This window comes from Numenius arquata, chromosome Z, assembly GCF_964106895.1.
Source record: "Numenius arquata chromosome Z, bNumArq3.hap1.1, whole genome shotgun sequence".
NCBI classification, from domain to species: domain Eukaryota; kingdom Metazoa; phylum Chordata; class Aves; order Charadriiformes; family Scolopacidae; genus Numenius; species Numenius arquata.
Window position 1 is genome coordinate 16,541,766 of NC_133616.1, and position 16,594 is coordinate 16,558,359.

Genomic DNA, 16,594 nt, shown 5'->3' on the forward strand with positions numbered 1-16,594 from the left:
TGATATTTAGTAATTAGAAACAGAACAAAGTACTACCCAGTGGAAGGAAAAAAAAAAAAAAAAAAAAAAAGAAAGAGTTGAAAGAAATAGCCTAAAAGTATTCAGAAGCAGAACAGAGCACTATCGAGTGAAAGAAAAAAAAAATAAATAATCATTTGTCACCCTGGACAAACAAAAAGAAGGAAGGGGGAGAAAAAAAAAAAAAAAAAAAAAAAAAAGCTCGAGCAGTTTAGGTATTACCCTCATTAACCGCAACGGCATCCGGATCATAAACAGCTAATGCAATTTAAGGTTAAAATAGAAGCAGCATGTAGAACTCAAAAGAGGGACGACGGCACGACAGGCGCGCGGCAGAGAAAACCTGTTAAAAATATAATAATAATAATAAAAAAAAAATCACAGGGACGGGCAACACAATTTTTATGCCTTGAGGGAAAGGCCACCTCTTCCCTCGTTAAGAAATAAAAACGTACTGTCGTCTTCCTGAGGAGAAGCCCGGCCCGGGCGGCGGCGGGCGGCTTCCCGCCTCCGCGGGGTGAGGGGGGCTGCCGTTCGGCAGCCCCCCTCACCCCGCGGAGGCGGGAAGCCGCCCGCCGCCGCCGTTGTCCCCTTCTCCCATCCCTTCCCGCCGCCCTCCGCTCCCACCTGAAGGGCGGCCGCCTCCGGTCGCCTCCTCCTCCGCCCCATGAGGTGAAGCGGAGCCGCCCGCCCCGGTTCCCTCTGGTAGCGGGGCCAGCGGGCATGCGTGGCCGCGGAGGAGGCTGGGAGATCGCCGGGGCTGAAGGGAGCCACCCGCCCCCTCCTCTCCGCGCCCGTTGTGAGGGGAGCGGTGCTCATGAGGTAAAAAAAACAATTCTAGAAATATTAAAAAAAGGGGTTCGGTATTCACAATAGCATTAAATAAAGCGCTGGAAGAGAAACCAACGGTAAAAGGCTGGCATTTTATCGCTAAAGATGCGGTGCGCCAGACCGAGCGCGAGATCACGCACCGCGAAAGGCTGAAGAGGCTTTAAATAAATATTTATTTACCACAGAACAGCAGAGTAGAACGCGTTTGAGAAACTTTTTATTCGATACTTGGTGTAAGCTTCTGAAAAAAGCAAGTTGTTACAGTTAAAACTGCTTGTCCCCGCCCTCGTCACTTGAGCGAGTGGCTTGCAGAATCCTCTACAAAATTAAACGATTCAGACAAAGACATTGCTACACCTAAAAGCAGCGCTGTCAGGTCAGCGCTGATGTATTGATTATTTCACCTATTCTTTTTGCCTGTCCACAATACGCAGCTGCGGCATCCTAAGACTTTGTGGGTCCGCTGCGGTATTAGAATGGCAACTCATCCCTCTGCCTTCAGCCTTCCTTCCTTGGGCACCTCGGAGCCTCCTCAGACACAGCCGGGGCAGCTCCCACGAAGGCAGGGACACAGGTCTTCACATGCTACATGATGAGGTGCTTCACTTCCCAGCAGCTGCAAGCAGAGACTCAATATCCTGAATTACTTTAGAAGTTTTTTCCAAAGCCTCCAAGACGCACGCTTCACTGATTTCTTCCGGCTCGCTCCCGTTTTCTGTTTTTCTGACAGTAATACCAGATGGATTGGGGTTTGCAGCAGATGTCCCTTCCAGAACATTGCTATTATCCAATAAAACTACCGTCATTTTGTTAAGAGAAAAGTATCAAACTCTTCCTCCTAATGAGAAAAATACTTCTTTGTATTTCTACTCATCATTCTGCATGGCAAACTCTCACATTTCATAGCATGGTAATTACATAAAGCTTAAAAAAGAGAAGAATGTACTTCTTAAAATGTTTACAACATTTATAGAAAATGTCTCTAAGACTTCAGTTCATCCAGAAGTTACTTTAAAAAGGAAACTATCTAAATGTTACACTGCACGGTTAAACAACATGCACGTTTAATACTAATAAAATCAAACACTGGCTTAAAGACAATTACAGAGTGGCTTTAAGCACATGCAGCACAGCACAATTTTTTGAGCTCTCTGAACACAGTGAAACAATACTGAGGTATCTGATACAAACAGAAAGGTATTGTACTGCAACAACAAGCCCAAAGGCAACTGCATCATCGCTCTTTCAAAAGCCGATCAGCAGACGAGTGTTAGCAAAACTTATGCAACACCCATCAAAGGGCTTCCTTTTTTGGTGATTTTTTATTTTAGTTTTGCACTCTGCCACTACTTTTGTTTCTGGTGCTGTGCTGCAGGAGTTGGACAAGATAAACCATAAAACAAAAATGATAAATGAGAAAACAAATAATGACTTAAAAAGGAAATTTTAAGAAGTGGGTAAAACAGTAAAAGAAAGTGAGAACAGGATAGAGACCCTTTAATGATCTAAAATGCAGATTTGAATATGCGGATGAACAACAGAATAGAAAAGTGGAAAACCTTTACAGCTTTCAAAAGGATACAGGTAAATCTCTGTATTTTTTTGAGCTCAGCATCAGCAGACCTGTCCAAGAAAATAAAGATTATTAAATGATTTAGTATCATAAAAGGTTCTCAAATGTATTCTCTACTTCAGATTTTAATTTTTAATAGGTTCCAACAATACTGAAAATTAGATGAGTAAAATCCAAGTGAAAAAAATGCTTTATTTTTATCTTTCGTACTACTACCACTAGTCAATGGCTGCATGTCAATCATTTGTGTTTCCAAAAATCAGGGCACTTCTCTAAGAATAGTTTCTTTGCTGCATATATTATAAATATAGATACAATTTTCATTTCATCAGCTACTGAATCTGCTATAATTACAGTACAAGTGTAAGTGTAATCGATTTCAATTAACACCTTTTTTAATACTCTTACATTTTCATATATGACGTCAGTAAACCTTTGGTCAGGAGCATGTATTAAAAAGGACAAATATAGTAGGAAGAGATACAAGTGTCATTTAGCAGTTCAAAGTATTATTTTGAACTGCTTGGTGTTCTGTTAAAAGACGCCATTTGTAGTCTAGTTTCTCTTTTTCACCTTGCAAGATACTACCTCTCTGACATTAATCCTCCTTTGGCAATGTCACCCTAAATTCTGACTTTTAAGTAAGGCAGGCAGAAGCGCAATGAAACAAACTTCACCTACAACTCAACTTACCTATCATTTTAAACACTGAAAGAAAAATATGAAAGTGCACAAAATACATGGACTTACAATTTTCATTTTTCAACCCTTAGGAAATGCAGTCTATAAAATTCACAGTCTTTTGGAGTTTTATTTTCCATATTATTTGTAGTCAATTATTTAGAATAAAGATGAATACCAATGTCCTTCAGTTACAGAGTGTGCAGTGTATTCAGGAATCTCCTTCCTCTCATTCAAACCTCTGCACCATTCTATTGCTGTTCTGATGTATCTATGTTAACAGGAACATTCAGAAAAGAGCAATTATTTATATGAGAAACACACTACTAATTCAAGCAAAAAATGGAAGGCATTAAGCATTATATCCAGATCTGAAAGAAAAAGCCGTGATTCAAAATCTAGCTTTTTCTCTAGGTTTCCTTGCCATTTTTTGATTCCCACTTCTTGTCTAGGATCTCCTTCATATTTAAATCTATGCAGTTATAGAAAATTATAACAAAGCTGTATGATTTGTAATGAATAGTGCACAAATGTTAATTTTTGTTTGTGCATATCTGCTCGCTAAAATGCAGTGCAGTAAGCTTCTGATGATTCCCATAATGAGGCTGTAATTAGAGCAAGCAGATTAGAGACAGCAATCTGCAGGCAGAGGTCAATAGCTGTAATAAAGCAAAAATTGGATAAAGTGCTATCCAGTTCTATGTATCAGCTCTATATAGGACAAAAATTTTTTTTTTTTTTTTTTACTTATCCACTGATGTAACTGCCAAGTTGCAGCTCTAGATATTTTTTTAAAAAGACATTACTGTAACAATTATAATGGAATGGCAGCATGCAGAGGTCCTGAGTCATACAGGTCCTGAATCTTTGCCAGATATAAGATGGAGCTTTTATCATTACATGGTTTGTTCCCTTCTCTCCCCCCCCTCCCCCCCCCCCCAATATATTTTCAGTAAATGCCATTTCTTCATATAAAAGGATTTGGACAGAATTCTTTTATATTTAGCTTTAAATTGTTTAAATTACTTATACCTTTCATAGACTCCAGGTTGACTTATTTGTATTAACTGCTGTACCCCATCAGGAGTAGTTAACTTACACCAGCCTACATCTTCATTTACCTTAGAAGAAAAAAATTACAAATATTAATTGTCTGCTGCAGTCTGAAGAAAAAACGACAGGTATAATATGCCAATTTAAGAGTTAAGTATCTATGAACATTCCACTTTGAACACTTAAAAGTTTGTGTTTTGCTAAGGCCAGAATTTGATACAGTCTGCTATGACAAATGTGGGGGAGGAAAAAAAACACCAAACCAAACCAAAACACCTGGCATGGCCCCAACACTCATTTTGTGCTATTCAAGAATAAATTGTTTCTAGAAGTGTGTAGAAATGTTTCCAAACCTGTAGAATTTTTCAGTTCTTCCTCCTTTTATCATGAGTGAGTACACAGATTTGAGCTAGCTCACATCAGGAAGTTACACTGTATATTTTGGCACACTGACTATCATATTCATATTGTTTATGAACAACAACAGAGATATCCTCAGGAACTTCAACCTCTTTTTTGTGTCTTATCACCTTAGCGTAATAAAGAAAGACACAGAAGCCAAAAGTCTTAGCAGTCAACCTTGAATCCCACACTTACATAATTTATTCTGAAGTCCCATTTTGCAAAAATCAACATAATATTTTTACTTCTGTATTAAGAAGATTTTTAAATGTATGTGGAATACCGTATGCGCAAGATTACTTTTCCAAGTAACTTTTCACTATCCATTTGCTCAATTATAGATAAACTGAAACAAAAAACCCAAAAAACTTGTTTCTTTGATCAATGGGAGTGACTTCTTAGAAGGATAGTTTTATTTACCTCTTTAGGCATCAGTTATGCACTAAAATATTTTTCGTCCTTGTTTCCTGGTAAAATACTGGCAACACATTAACAGTAGTGTTTGCAGATAGTTCTATCTTCATTTGGGCTACTATACAAGCCCAAGAGTAAGCCACAGCAGCAAACTGCTGTGAGTTACGAAGACTTCATATTTTATAGGCATCAAAACTTCTGTTTAGTTTCCTCATTAGTTTCCTAGTAACACTTTCTCATGAAAAGTTTTAAGAATAGTCATTCCTCTAACTCGTAAGTTACCTGGATCGTGCTAGAGGAAGAGCTGAAATCCCAAACCATATTCAAGGTCACCCCATCCCAAAAAGCAGCATGGACTTTATGATCCGAGTACACGATGAGTCTTCCTACGCTGGGAATAATCTTTTCATACAGCAAAACTGGCAACATTTCTCGTCCATCTGTCTCAGGTACCTAGAACCAAAGAAACACATTAAAAACTTGAGGAAAGGTTACTTACACAACTACAGCTGTTTGTATCTTACCCAGATTTTCAATTCACTTTTTTTTCCAGACCACAACCAGCTCTCTGTATCATTCAGTTGCTTTCTGCTTCACAAGTATACCTTTACACTGCATGCTTTTGGTTTCCAAATATACACCTTCTGATCTTTGAGGGTACACTCACCATTATTCCCTCTAGATTATGTCCTATTGCCTATAGCCTGTAACATCATCCTTATAACACTGATAGATTTATAAATCTTCCGCTACATACCATTTTCCAGCAGCAGAGATAATAGTTATGACTTAACGACAGTTTAGTCTTGTAGCAGTACTGAAGTATTCTGAGGAGAAAAATACAAACAAAATATTAAGCATTTCATACTTACTATGTCTTCTAAACAGTTGCAACCTCTGTTCTGTAAGTTTACAGATGTCCTCAGTACTAATATAAATTCCATTAATTTTTATACTTAATGTCATAATAAGTATTTTGTGTAATTTTAACTACTGTCTTTTCAAAGTCAGAGGAATTAATGTAACAAAGATAAAGGAGAGTAAAGTTACTTGGTTGCCTGAGTAATAATGGAGGATACAGAGTAAGGATTTCCTGGTACATCAGGAGGCAGGCTGTTTACTGAATACATCTTTTCTTCTCTCTGCAGTGAAGAGCAGAAAGGAGATGAGTTAGTTACAGGTCCTGTAGCACGAAAACATTATTAAGAGCTTGCAAGATATGAAGTTTCTGGCCTCCCAGAAAGCAACTATAATCACGGTTAAATTTTTTCCAGAAAACAGGTAAGTATCTCCTTGCAAAGTGAAAAAAATGCAGTTGTGTCCTTTAAACCTACTTCTGTGGGAAGAAACACTCGCAGTTTCCATGCACGCAGCATGGACCAAAAAGTTCTCTTATCAGAGTGTACAGACTGCAGTTCATTACTGAGCAACTACTTTTGACTACGAGTTAAAGGTGAGGTTCAAAGGGTACAAAGTTGACCCCTAATTCTGCTTTAAAAATACAGAGTGCTGCATAAGCACTTGAGAGGATCCCTACTCTGGGGAAACTTAACAATAGACAGAGAGACAAAACCATTTCTCCAGCGCTGAACAGCTGGTCTGTGGCAAAGCCAGAACGGAACCTGCATCTTCCAGGTTCTGTCTCCATATAATAAAAAGGAAAACACTTCCAAGTACATAAAGACTAAAACCTAATCAATATATTAAAGATTAATCTTCTCTTCTAAATTAGTGAGAAATGGCTATTGCAGAATCTTAATGCCTAGCAAGTACATACTTGAGCTTCTTTCTTACTTACTTTTTCTTACTTCTTATTCTCTTATTTAAAAAAAATACATTCTGAAACAGAAGTAATCTCATTTTTTGTATGACTGATTGCTTGATTCAGTCAGTATACTAATTACTAATGTAGAGACTTTGCTATAGACTACACAGCCAAATGTCTTAGAACTAAGAAAAGTGCTAACTTGAAGGAGTTTGGAACATATTTTAAAATAGTTTTATACCTTCTTTGTGCCTTTTTGGATTGTATAATGTACAAAATAGTTTCCCAAAAATGCTCCCTCTGACTTGAAAAATGAGTCATCACCAGGATAAATTTCTGTGATGTTTGTCCTACCATGGATAAATCTAAAAGAAATAACAAGATCTTTAATAAGTATTCAAAATGCTGTGTCACGAGACAAACAAAACAGATTAGTATACTTGAAGAAAGCACTAAGCAGAAATAAATTTTCACCAGAACTCTCACATGAAAAACTTTCTACTGTTTCAATGACAGCAGAGTGTGCCAATTACGTCTTTTAAGACTGAAGATTAGCATTACCAGGCTTTGTCTGCATGTGTACATGGAGGGTGGGAGTTAAAGAAGTTAAAGAAAGCTTTTCTTATGTTGTGATAAACATCTCACAAGAGCTGCTCATTCCATTGGCCACAAAATACAGCGATTCTGAAGAGAAAAATCCAGTTTTCTTAGTGAACAAGCCCTACCTAGTGTAAGCGGAAAACTGTCAGACTGAACGATTCCTGAACAACCTGAAAGTCTGTGCTTTCACTAAGATCAATGGTCTTTTACTTGTGGTCACATAGCATCTTGGAGCCTAAGAACCATTTAATGACCCAGTTCTGCAAATCTCTGGTTAGATGCCCAGACTTTGGCTAATGGGACATAGAAGACTGCGTACGGCTACTCACCATACTTCCAAAGAAATGAGGCACAGCACTGAAGAGCTGCTAAACGTTTTGTTCAGATGAAATGAAAATTTAGGAATTACACTGAGAAAAATGAAGAAGACTCAGCAGAAAGATTAAAGCTTTAAAGACTTTTACATGCTGATAGCAACTGTAGCATTTTCAAAGTTTATATAACAGATTTGAAAGGCCAATTAAAAAAGTCTTTTTTTTTTTTTTTTCCTTTTTAAAGCATATGGACAAGGTGATTTGCCAGGAAAATCTACAGGCTAGCTGCCTGCAACATGAAAATTATGTAGGTCACCAAGACAAAAATTTCTAAAGCGTGAAGTCTTCAGCCTTAAAAGGAGAAATGTAATTTGCAAAGAAAGCAAGCACCATAATTGTCAGTGAAGTCTGTCGGAGCTTCAGCTGTCCAGTAAACCTTTAAGAAATCAGATAATCAGACCACTTCTTTAGAAGCCTTAAACATGATTTCAGATTGTTTGTTCCAGACATACCCACTTTCAGGCCTGAAAATACACTGTACTAGAAAAATCTGAAGTCTAATGAATGAACAGACACTTACATGAATATTGTATGCAATTTCTCAAAGAGTGAAAAAGGGACAAAGTAAGACATTTCATCTTAAAGCTTAACTCCCAAACAAAAGAAGACTTCCAAAAATGAAACACGTAACCTCCTACATACCTATAAAAAACACCCTGGCACCATACAATTTGAATTAGCTGAGGGCAAGAATAGTTTCCAGTCTCTTGATTCTGAAAGAAGTCGCAGAAAGTCCACCTGTATAAAATACAATAAAAGCTTCAGTAAATCTGAAGGTCAGGGTTTTTTTTTTATGTGCCCTACCAAGAACAGATGCATGCACACCTATTCAAAGGAAAAGAGGCCACATGTTTTCAGGGTCCTCTGATAATTAATTTGGTAACTAATGTGGATAATTACGGTTTCTCAAACATGCAAAGATTTTTTTTTTTTATTATTATTTTTAGTGGTGCTGACAGAGAATGTATGCCACTGGCCCACTTCAGACGTATTATCTTCTCAAAAATGAAAAAAAACCCAAATCAACCCCAAATCTGTGTTCTTTTTTCAGTATTCTCTTTTTCAGTTATACATTATGTCAGAAAATAAAGTTTATTTTTCACTGGACTAATCTCTATATATTTATTATAGTAGGATGCAGAATGTTGGTTTCCCAAATTTCAGGTTTCAAGAAGTTCCCAAAAAAAAGAATATGACACTTTTAAAAATTATTTTTTATAGCTAGAATTCAGTTATTTTGCTAGAGGTTGAAATTCCAAATTGCAGAATTGTAAAACATATGTTGACAACTACGAAGTAAACAGCTTAAATTACCTGTGTAAATGTGGCGCTCTGCAGCTGAGTGGTAAAGCTGCAGGTAAGCGAGAAACTGTTTCATGTGTTCCCGGGTCTCTTAAAACATCAGCCTCTATAGATGTACGGTTGTTTTTCTCACATGTCTTCACTGCGTTCTTATCAGTATGTAAGTTATAGCACGTTAGTGCCAACGACAAAGGGTATTTCCATTCTTCTGGGTAAGAGGAAACAGACCAACGCTGCATAACCCATGTGTATTCAGAAGAACAATTTGTGTAGAACACAGGGACTCCACCTCTGTCTTTCTGGTCCCTTGGTTCGGTCGGTTCTCTGTATTCACCTTCAGAACAACCATGTTCATTCTTCTCATTCTCTGTTCTCATTTGTTTCGATGACGTTTCTGCAACAGAATTTTCACTTGATTTTCCATACTGATCTCCGGTTTGGTAGTTGCTGTTCTTTTGAGAGGAGTGTAAGGATGCTGCAGATGACTGGCTGACTTTGCACAAGAACTCCACTGTAAATTCTTGCTGCAATTCTGACAGGTAAAGGTGAGCATAACCATCTACTGATGAGATCTTCACCCTGCCGTTGTCTATACATCTTGTCAGATCAGCCGTAGCAGGGTCAGGCCATCTAATTTCTAAGATATCACTGTAAAGAATCTAATACAAGAAAAAGGATTGGAATCTGTGGCAAGATAAAAATGACCTGCTTCCCGGAAATTACAATGGAGGATTTACATTTACATGAATTCGGTCCTTCTGCAAGGTGATGTATGGCAAGAAACTTTACTCCGTATTTATTGGCATATGCGAACTCAAGAGGAAGCAAACTCTCTAACCTTCATATCTGCTTCCTCCTGTTCTAACAGACTTCTGTCTCATGGTAGTGTTTTAATTTAATATGCATTCATAAACTAGTAAGGTACGTGGCCAACTGACCAGGCACAACTGCCCACAGACAGTAGATACTCGTTTCCAACTGCTTCTTAAGAAACACTGAAGAGAAAGCCTAAATTACCTTGATCACATCAGTTACCATGATGTTACCATCAGTTACCATCAGTTACCATGGTGTTACTTCATGGAAAGCCCATGTTAGAATTGTGTACGTTAAAAACCGATGTACTCTGAAATCTTCTCTTTATTTATAAAATTAAAATAAGCCTGTAAAATGGCATGTAATATGTATTTATGTGTTCTTACCAAAATGGAAATTTACTGAAAATGTTTTGCAGCTAGGTGAGTAATCTTAATCCTGCAGCACCGCAGATTAAGTTACACAGCTGTTGCTAGGATGTGGATAAAACATATTTCTGAAGAAAAATTTAAAATATAATAAAGATTTTACACTTTCACAATACAACATTTGGAAAGTTTCAAAAGAATAGCGTCATCTTATTACTGTGATATTCAAGTACAGATTGCTGCTTCAATTAGCACTTTTGTTCAAAACAAACAAAAAACATTTTCACAGCATATGGCCTTGTGCCACCCCTTCTACAAAAAAGCAGCACAGGATTCTCAACAAATTACTTGAAACAAACACTGCATCTACCTCAAGCCCCAGATTAAAGCTTTGCCCAAAAAGAAGATGAAGTTATTGTTCAGAAAATGCATTAATCCCGTTCTGAAACTAGAAACATTCTGTGAAGATAGAGAATGCCTTTCTAGCCATCTGCAGTTCTGTCCTAAAACGAGGTATTTTCCTTTGTATTGTCCTTACACCTGATCCCCACACAGATAATATCTTTCAATTGAAGGTAAAGCACTGGATCCCAAATAAACACAGAAATTCAAACCCACTCCAATAAGGTGTGAAAAAAAACTTAGCAAATGAGCATTCACACTCCTCATAACTTGCTTTATCTCAGCTTCACCAGCTTTTTCTCATTTGACTGCCCCTTAATCAGGTACGCTTCAGCCCCCATCATACTTTGGCCCAGCACTAGAAAAGCCTGGAGTCCAATAAAAAGGAAACACGGCAGCAGTAGTGTATCAGTAAGGTGTGTAAGTCTGCTGAAGGTATTCGAGGCACTAAAGATGAAAATTTACCACAAAGAACTGCAAAAGGACAATCAAGTGACCAGACAATAATGCTGCAGATAAAAATTCAGTGGAGAACTGAACTGAGTCTGAGTTGACTACCACCACCCAGGAAAAAGATCTTGGTGTTATGACTGACAGTCCCAGGAAAACATACTTTACGTTCAGCAGCCATGTATCAAATGTACGCAAATTCTAGGATCGGAACAAGAACAAACAGAAAATACAGCCTTTCCACTGGATACATTCATGGTTAACCTGCGCTTCGAACACCATTTGCAGCTCTGAGCAGGGCACACCACCGACAAGAGCCCCCTCCTTCAAGCTGCCTGGAGCTGTGGGTGGAGTGTGGCCAAAGCAGAGCCTACGCAAAGGGCAGCACTGGGCTGCTTGGAATTCAAGCATAAGGAAAATAATCCAGTGTAACTGTAGGAAGTGTTTTTGTACCCACTGGCCCGGTAAAAGCATTGCCACTGCTAGTAGCAGGCTGCAGGCGTAGGCTACCTGTCTCTTGTGCTCATCGTGCCAGGCCCTGGGCTTGCCCGTTAGGCTCGTTACCAGCTGCTTATGAGAAGGTGCTGAGTGAACTGGAGCTTGATAACCGTTACCTTGTTATAAGGGACGGATGAAGTGTGGGAAATAGCAAAGGCCTTCAAAGTATGGGCAGTGGTTGAAAATAGAAGCCAGAGAACAATAAAGGGTCAGTGAATTACTGAAGAAGCACAACCTCAAGAGCTACCAAAAGACTGCTTTTGCTTTAAGAAAAGCGGCAGCTGATAAACCAGGGTTGGTTTAAAAAAAACAAAAGATAAAAAAAAAAAAAAAAAGCCAAGCAACAGGATAAGGCACTTGCTGTGGCCTGGAAAAGTTATCCCTCAGTATCCTGAAGCAGGTGGTCACAGTGGAAGCTGTAATTTAGAAACTGCCTATAAACCCAGCCATCTTCCAGAAGATTAAGATCCTGGCCTGGGGGAGGGCTACCCACTAGTGCCAACGATGGGGCATCAGCTCCAGGTACAGTACATCAGCACAAGGTACAGTACTGCTGTACCTTGCAGTGAATGTACAGTATGACTGCTGTTATGTACACAGTGATACTGACTGACGGTGTTTTCAGCAACTACACATCAGCGTCAGTCTAAAAGTTTTAAAACTTGCCTGGTTTATCAGCTGTCTTAAGACTCCCACCACCGTGCACACACACGCATACGCATTCAGTGGGAACACCAGAGGCACGCTGATGAAGGAGGAGTAAAGCTCCCCGAAAGGGTAAATGGGGTGTCTGCATGGACCTTCAGTCTGAGCTGGAGCAGCCATTCCCACAGAGCAACACTCTGCCCCAGTCCCCTCGCAGCCCCCCCTAACAGACTCACGCGGGTACCTCAGTGGGGAAACGATGGGATTCTGAACCTGACAGCCCCCTGTAAAACACTCTCCTATTTCACCGAGTCTTCCCTGAAAGGTTTGGAGTGTAGAAAAGCGATGATACGTAAACTGGTTCACTCCATCACGTGTACAAAATCCTAGCTTTTAGTCTCAGTAGGAGAAAATGAACTCTTTGTTGTTCGGCTACAAAGGATGTGTATAAATAGAGGACTAAGTAACAGTTAAAACTGTAATTTAAAATGGCAGTACTCTAGCCAAGTTGACAAATGCGTGAGCTAAACTGTAGTCCGTAGATCTTCACGGCCTGTACTCACACACACACACACACACACGCCAGCAAAGGGATGGCTACTAGTGAAGTTTACTCTACGAAAGCATTACAGGTGTTAACTCTCACCTTTTTTCTTTCTGGAGGTATAACACGTGAAGGTAAGTACGGGGGAGAACAGAACTGGTTCCGGAAATCTAAAGCTCGTAGAACTTGTTCCTATTGGAAGCGTGAAGAAAAACAAAACAAAGCGAAACAACCCCGTTAACACCGTGAGATTATCCACGCAGCGACAAAATTTTAAGGTGATTTAATTCCCTTATTTTCTGTAGCAGAAACGAACAACCACCCTCTGTTGCAGACAGAGGAACAACCCTCTTGTTTCCGCCGCTGGGCAGAGGGACCGGGACTCACTCCCGTGCGACACCCGCTCCTCCCGCCGCAGCCGGTCGGTACGCGGCCCGGGGGGTGCGTGTGGGGTCCATTCCTTCCCCTCCCCAGCGGCGGCCGGGCACTCCGCTCCCCACAGCAACACCGGCCTCCCCACGGGGCCCGACGCGGCCGACCCGCCGCGTACCCGGTAGGCGCTGACGGCGAAGGCCACCCGCTGGCGGCTGGTCTCCGCCGGCTGGAGGGGGTGGGCAGCGGCGGGCAGCGCCGCTCGGTGCAGGTACTCGCAACCGCAAGGAGAGAGCAGCAGGCGGGACCCCCCCGCGTAGTGCACCTCCACCGAGCCGTCCCCGAACAGCACCATCAGCCGCTCCGCCGCCATCCCCCCCCGGGCGGGGCCAGCGGGGAAGCGGCCGCCGGCGCAAGGCGGGAAGCGCGGGGCGGCGCGGGGCGGCGCGGGGCGGCGCGGGGCGGCGCGCTCCCCCCCCGCCCTCTTCTCTTGGTAAGTTACCTTCCGGCCAGCGGGGAACAAGGCGAAAACGTGACCTGATTTATTTACACGTTTGCAAAACGGGCTGGATGGAAACCGTTGTCGCTTAGCTTTTTTTTTTTTTTTTTTCCTTAGCTTTTATCTGCTGGAAATAGGGGTGCCTTTTTTGTTGCTCCAGAAAGGAAAATTAGCAGTACAAAGGCCTAGACTATAGGAAAAAAAAAAAAAAAACAAAACCCGTATTTACCTGTAACTGTGCTTCTTGAAGATACACCTCGTTCAGCGGGCGCCCCGACACAGAGCTCCTCCAGGGCCGGTTGTGCACCTCTGGAAAAGGAGGAGGAGGAGGAGGCTTCGGGTCTGGACCCAGACGGCAGACTGCAGATCTACAACAGACCCCACAGACAGATTATCCCCTGCTGCTGTGCATTCGTGCCTTCACAGGGCAAGGCAATCTAACAGGCACCCATCTTCTTACAACAGGGTCACAGAAGCCCAAGCTGAATAAACTGAAAGACTAATTTCCCAAAGGCTAGTTCAAAAATTACGCTGCGTCTTTTTGGAAGATATTTACACTCTCTGGATTGACAGTTTACAGTTATGTGACAATTTTTTATCAATTCGTGCTTAAAGCACTAAGCAGGTGTAATTCAAGATCCTTTTCTATACAGGCCATACTAGATTGTACGGTCTCATCCCGCTGTAACGGTGGTTCCTTACCCATGGAGGTACAGGTGTCTCAGACCAGTGTGCCACCACAGAGGTGCCTTTCCATTCTCTACATCTACCTTCCCAGCAAAGCGGAGAGTAGGTCAACATCCAGTCAGGTGGCTGCAGACCTGGTTCTATTTGCAGTACACTTTTTAATGAATAGTATTCTGTATGATCCTTGCCTGAAGCGAGTTTCAAAATATGTATTTGGATTACGAAGCCTTTATTGCTTTTTATTATTTATGTATTTTGCTGGCAACTTCACTGCTGTGGTGGAACCTTCAGTGTAGGAACTGTGGGAGCAGGTCACGTAGGCTGAAGCTGAATTGCTGTTCTGCCACCTCCGAGTACAAACAGTGCAGTATCTTCCCTGACTTTTGGCCAGAATGTCATTTTCTTTTCCTGTATTAACTTCCAGGATCCACATGCATAAACTAGCTTATTAGAACTATAATTCAGAGAGAAGTTGCAAACTTGAGCTATCACTAATTGAATGAGTTCTGTGTGGTAGGAAGGAAAGGCAGAACATGGTATGGAATTACTGTCCTACGCAGAAATAAAAATGACTATTACAAACCAGATTGAGTGTCACTAACACTCACTGCTGTAACATATTGTTCCAATTAAAAATAAATAACCCCCAGCTATGCATAATTTGTGATACCTGATGTTGCTGAGCCAGTCTCGCTTCTTTCCATAGTGCTACAATTACACTTAAAACCAATACTCAAAAAACCCAGTGACCATCTGTTTTCCTAAAAAAAAAAAAAAAAAAAAAAAAAAAGTAGGCCAGTAGTACGAAGTTCTTCTTAGCAGACTTGAAAAGAAACTACCGAGAAAAAGTTGACTTCATTTCTGAATGTGTAACTGTCATTCAAAAGCAAAGCACACGGAAAGCAGCACCTCTTGCGGCCCAGTTTGAAGTTACTTTAAGCAAAGCAAGATTTTCAAATACGAAACATTTTTGTTAAATCGCAGTTGATTTGTTAGGAGTGGCAAATATTGTGCATACTTTTTCTGATGTGTGAAGCTTGGTCACGTGCTTGAATTCAAATGTGAAGCATGTTTCTTATCACAACCAGTGCTAAAGAAGCCTCCTTCAGTTGTCTCCCAAGGTTTGCTTGCCATGCTTCTGTGCCTTCACTGGCCCACCATGTTGCCACAAAGAAAATACACCTTTTTAAAGGGTTATCTGCAAGGTATTGCTCAGAAGCTTGTAGATGAGAAACACTTCTACACAGTGCATGTTAAATTTGTAAATGCTAAAATTCAGGTGAAATAATCTTTAAACCTCTCAAGACTCATCTTCACCTTACACAGAACTAGCAGCAGTTAAAAGGGGGCAAATGATGATTATGACAGCACAAAACCTGCTGCTTTCTTTTGCTCTCTCACATCTCATCCCACCATCACTAATTTGTATTAGACTCCTCTCAGATGTAAAACAAGTAGGAAAGGTCGTTAAGTGTTTAAGGCAAAGATTATCCTGCCTTCCTTAGTCAGTAGGACAAAGTTAAAACCAGTTTTTCCTCACTGCAGTATGGGCTTAAAGCTCTTAAAAAGCTTCATATGTGCAGAGACCACAAACCTCAATACTTTGAACAAAAGTCTCACTTTATGATTTTTCAGTATTTCCGCTGGAGGACAAAGCTTATTTTGGCAACCTCGATCTGAATTGCTTCATATATACAATTCTTAGTTCCCAACATTTTTGTACAGGATGACTTGATAGATTTCTTACCTACACGTAAGACACACTGTCCCCACAAGCTGACAGAGTATACATCTCAAGTCTGACAGCTAACTTACAGAAAAAAAAGACACACTACAAAAGATGCAGAACTGAAACATGTACAGCAGAGTCCCTTGAAGACACTGTTACTTTACTGCAATGGATTCTTGTTCCTTGGGACTTTAAGTTTTGAGTAAATATGTTTTCCACAACTGCTTGTAAAGTCAGTAGGAAGTCTGACCTGTATTTGGATTAAAAGTTTTGTATGAAAAAATATATGTGTGTGAAAGTAATCTAATTTTTCACTTTTCTAGTTTCTGGATTTTACTCCAGAGATATTAAAATGCTAATGTAGTTGATATGACTGTAACACCCTTTGATAAATTTTATTTTTCCAATGAGTATTAAAAGATAATACTCTCTGCAACTGTGTACTTCAAAGAAAAAAGTGTTAAGTGAAGCACAGATAGAAAAAGGACCAAAAAAAATATCTTTTTTAAAGCAAAAAGACAAGGTAGTAAAATTATACTAAAGGAAACAAAGCTAGTTAAATTTTATTTTC

General features: G+C 40.2%; 1 protein-coding gene across 1 annotated transcript; it reads right to left on the reverse strand.

Annotated features, from left to right (window-relative positions):
* Positions 1–1,451: 1,451 nt before the first annotated feature.
* On the reverse strand, positions 1,452–13,481 carry CZH5orf34 (chromosome Z C5orf34 homolog). The gene is made up of 12 exons (XM_074165970.1): positions 13,287–13,481; positions 12,839–12,928; positions 9,026–9,672; positions 8,354–8,449; positions 6,979–7,102; positions 6,023–6,114; positions 5,730–5,799; positions 5,255–5,425; positions 4,136–4,224; positions 3,282–3,374; positions 2,432–2,472; positions 1,452–1,645 (listed from the first exon to the last, which is right to left on the reverse strand). The coding sequence occupies exons 1-12, from the start codon at positions 13,479–13,481 to the stop codon at positions 1,452–1,454; spliced, it is 1,902 nt and encodes a 633-aa protein (XP_074022071.1).
* Positions 13,482–16,594: the final 3,113 nt, after the last annotated feature.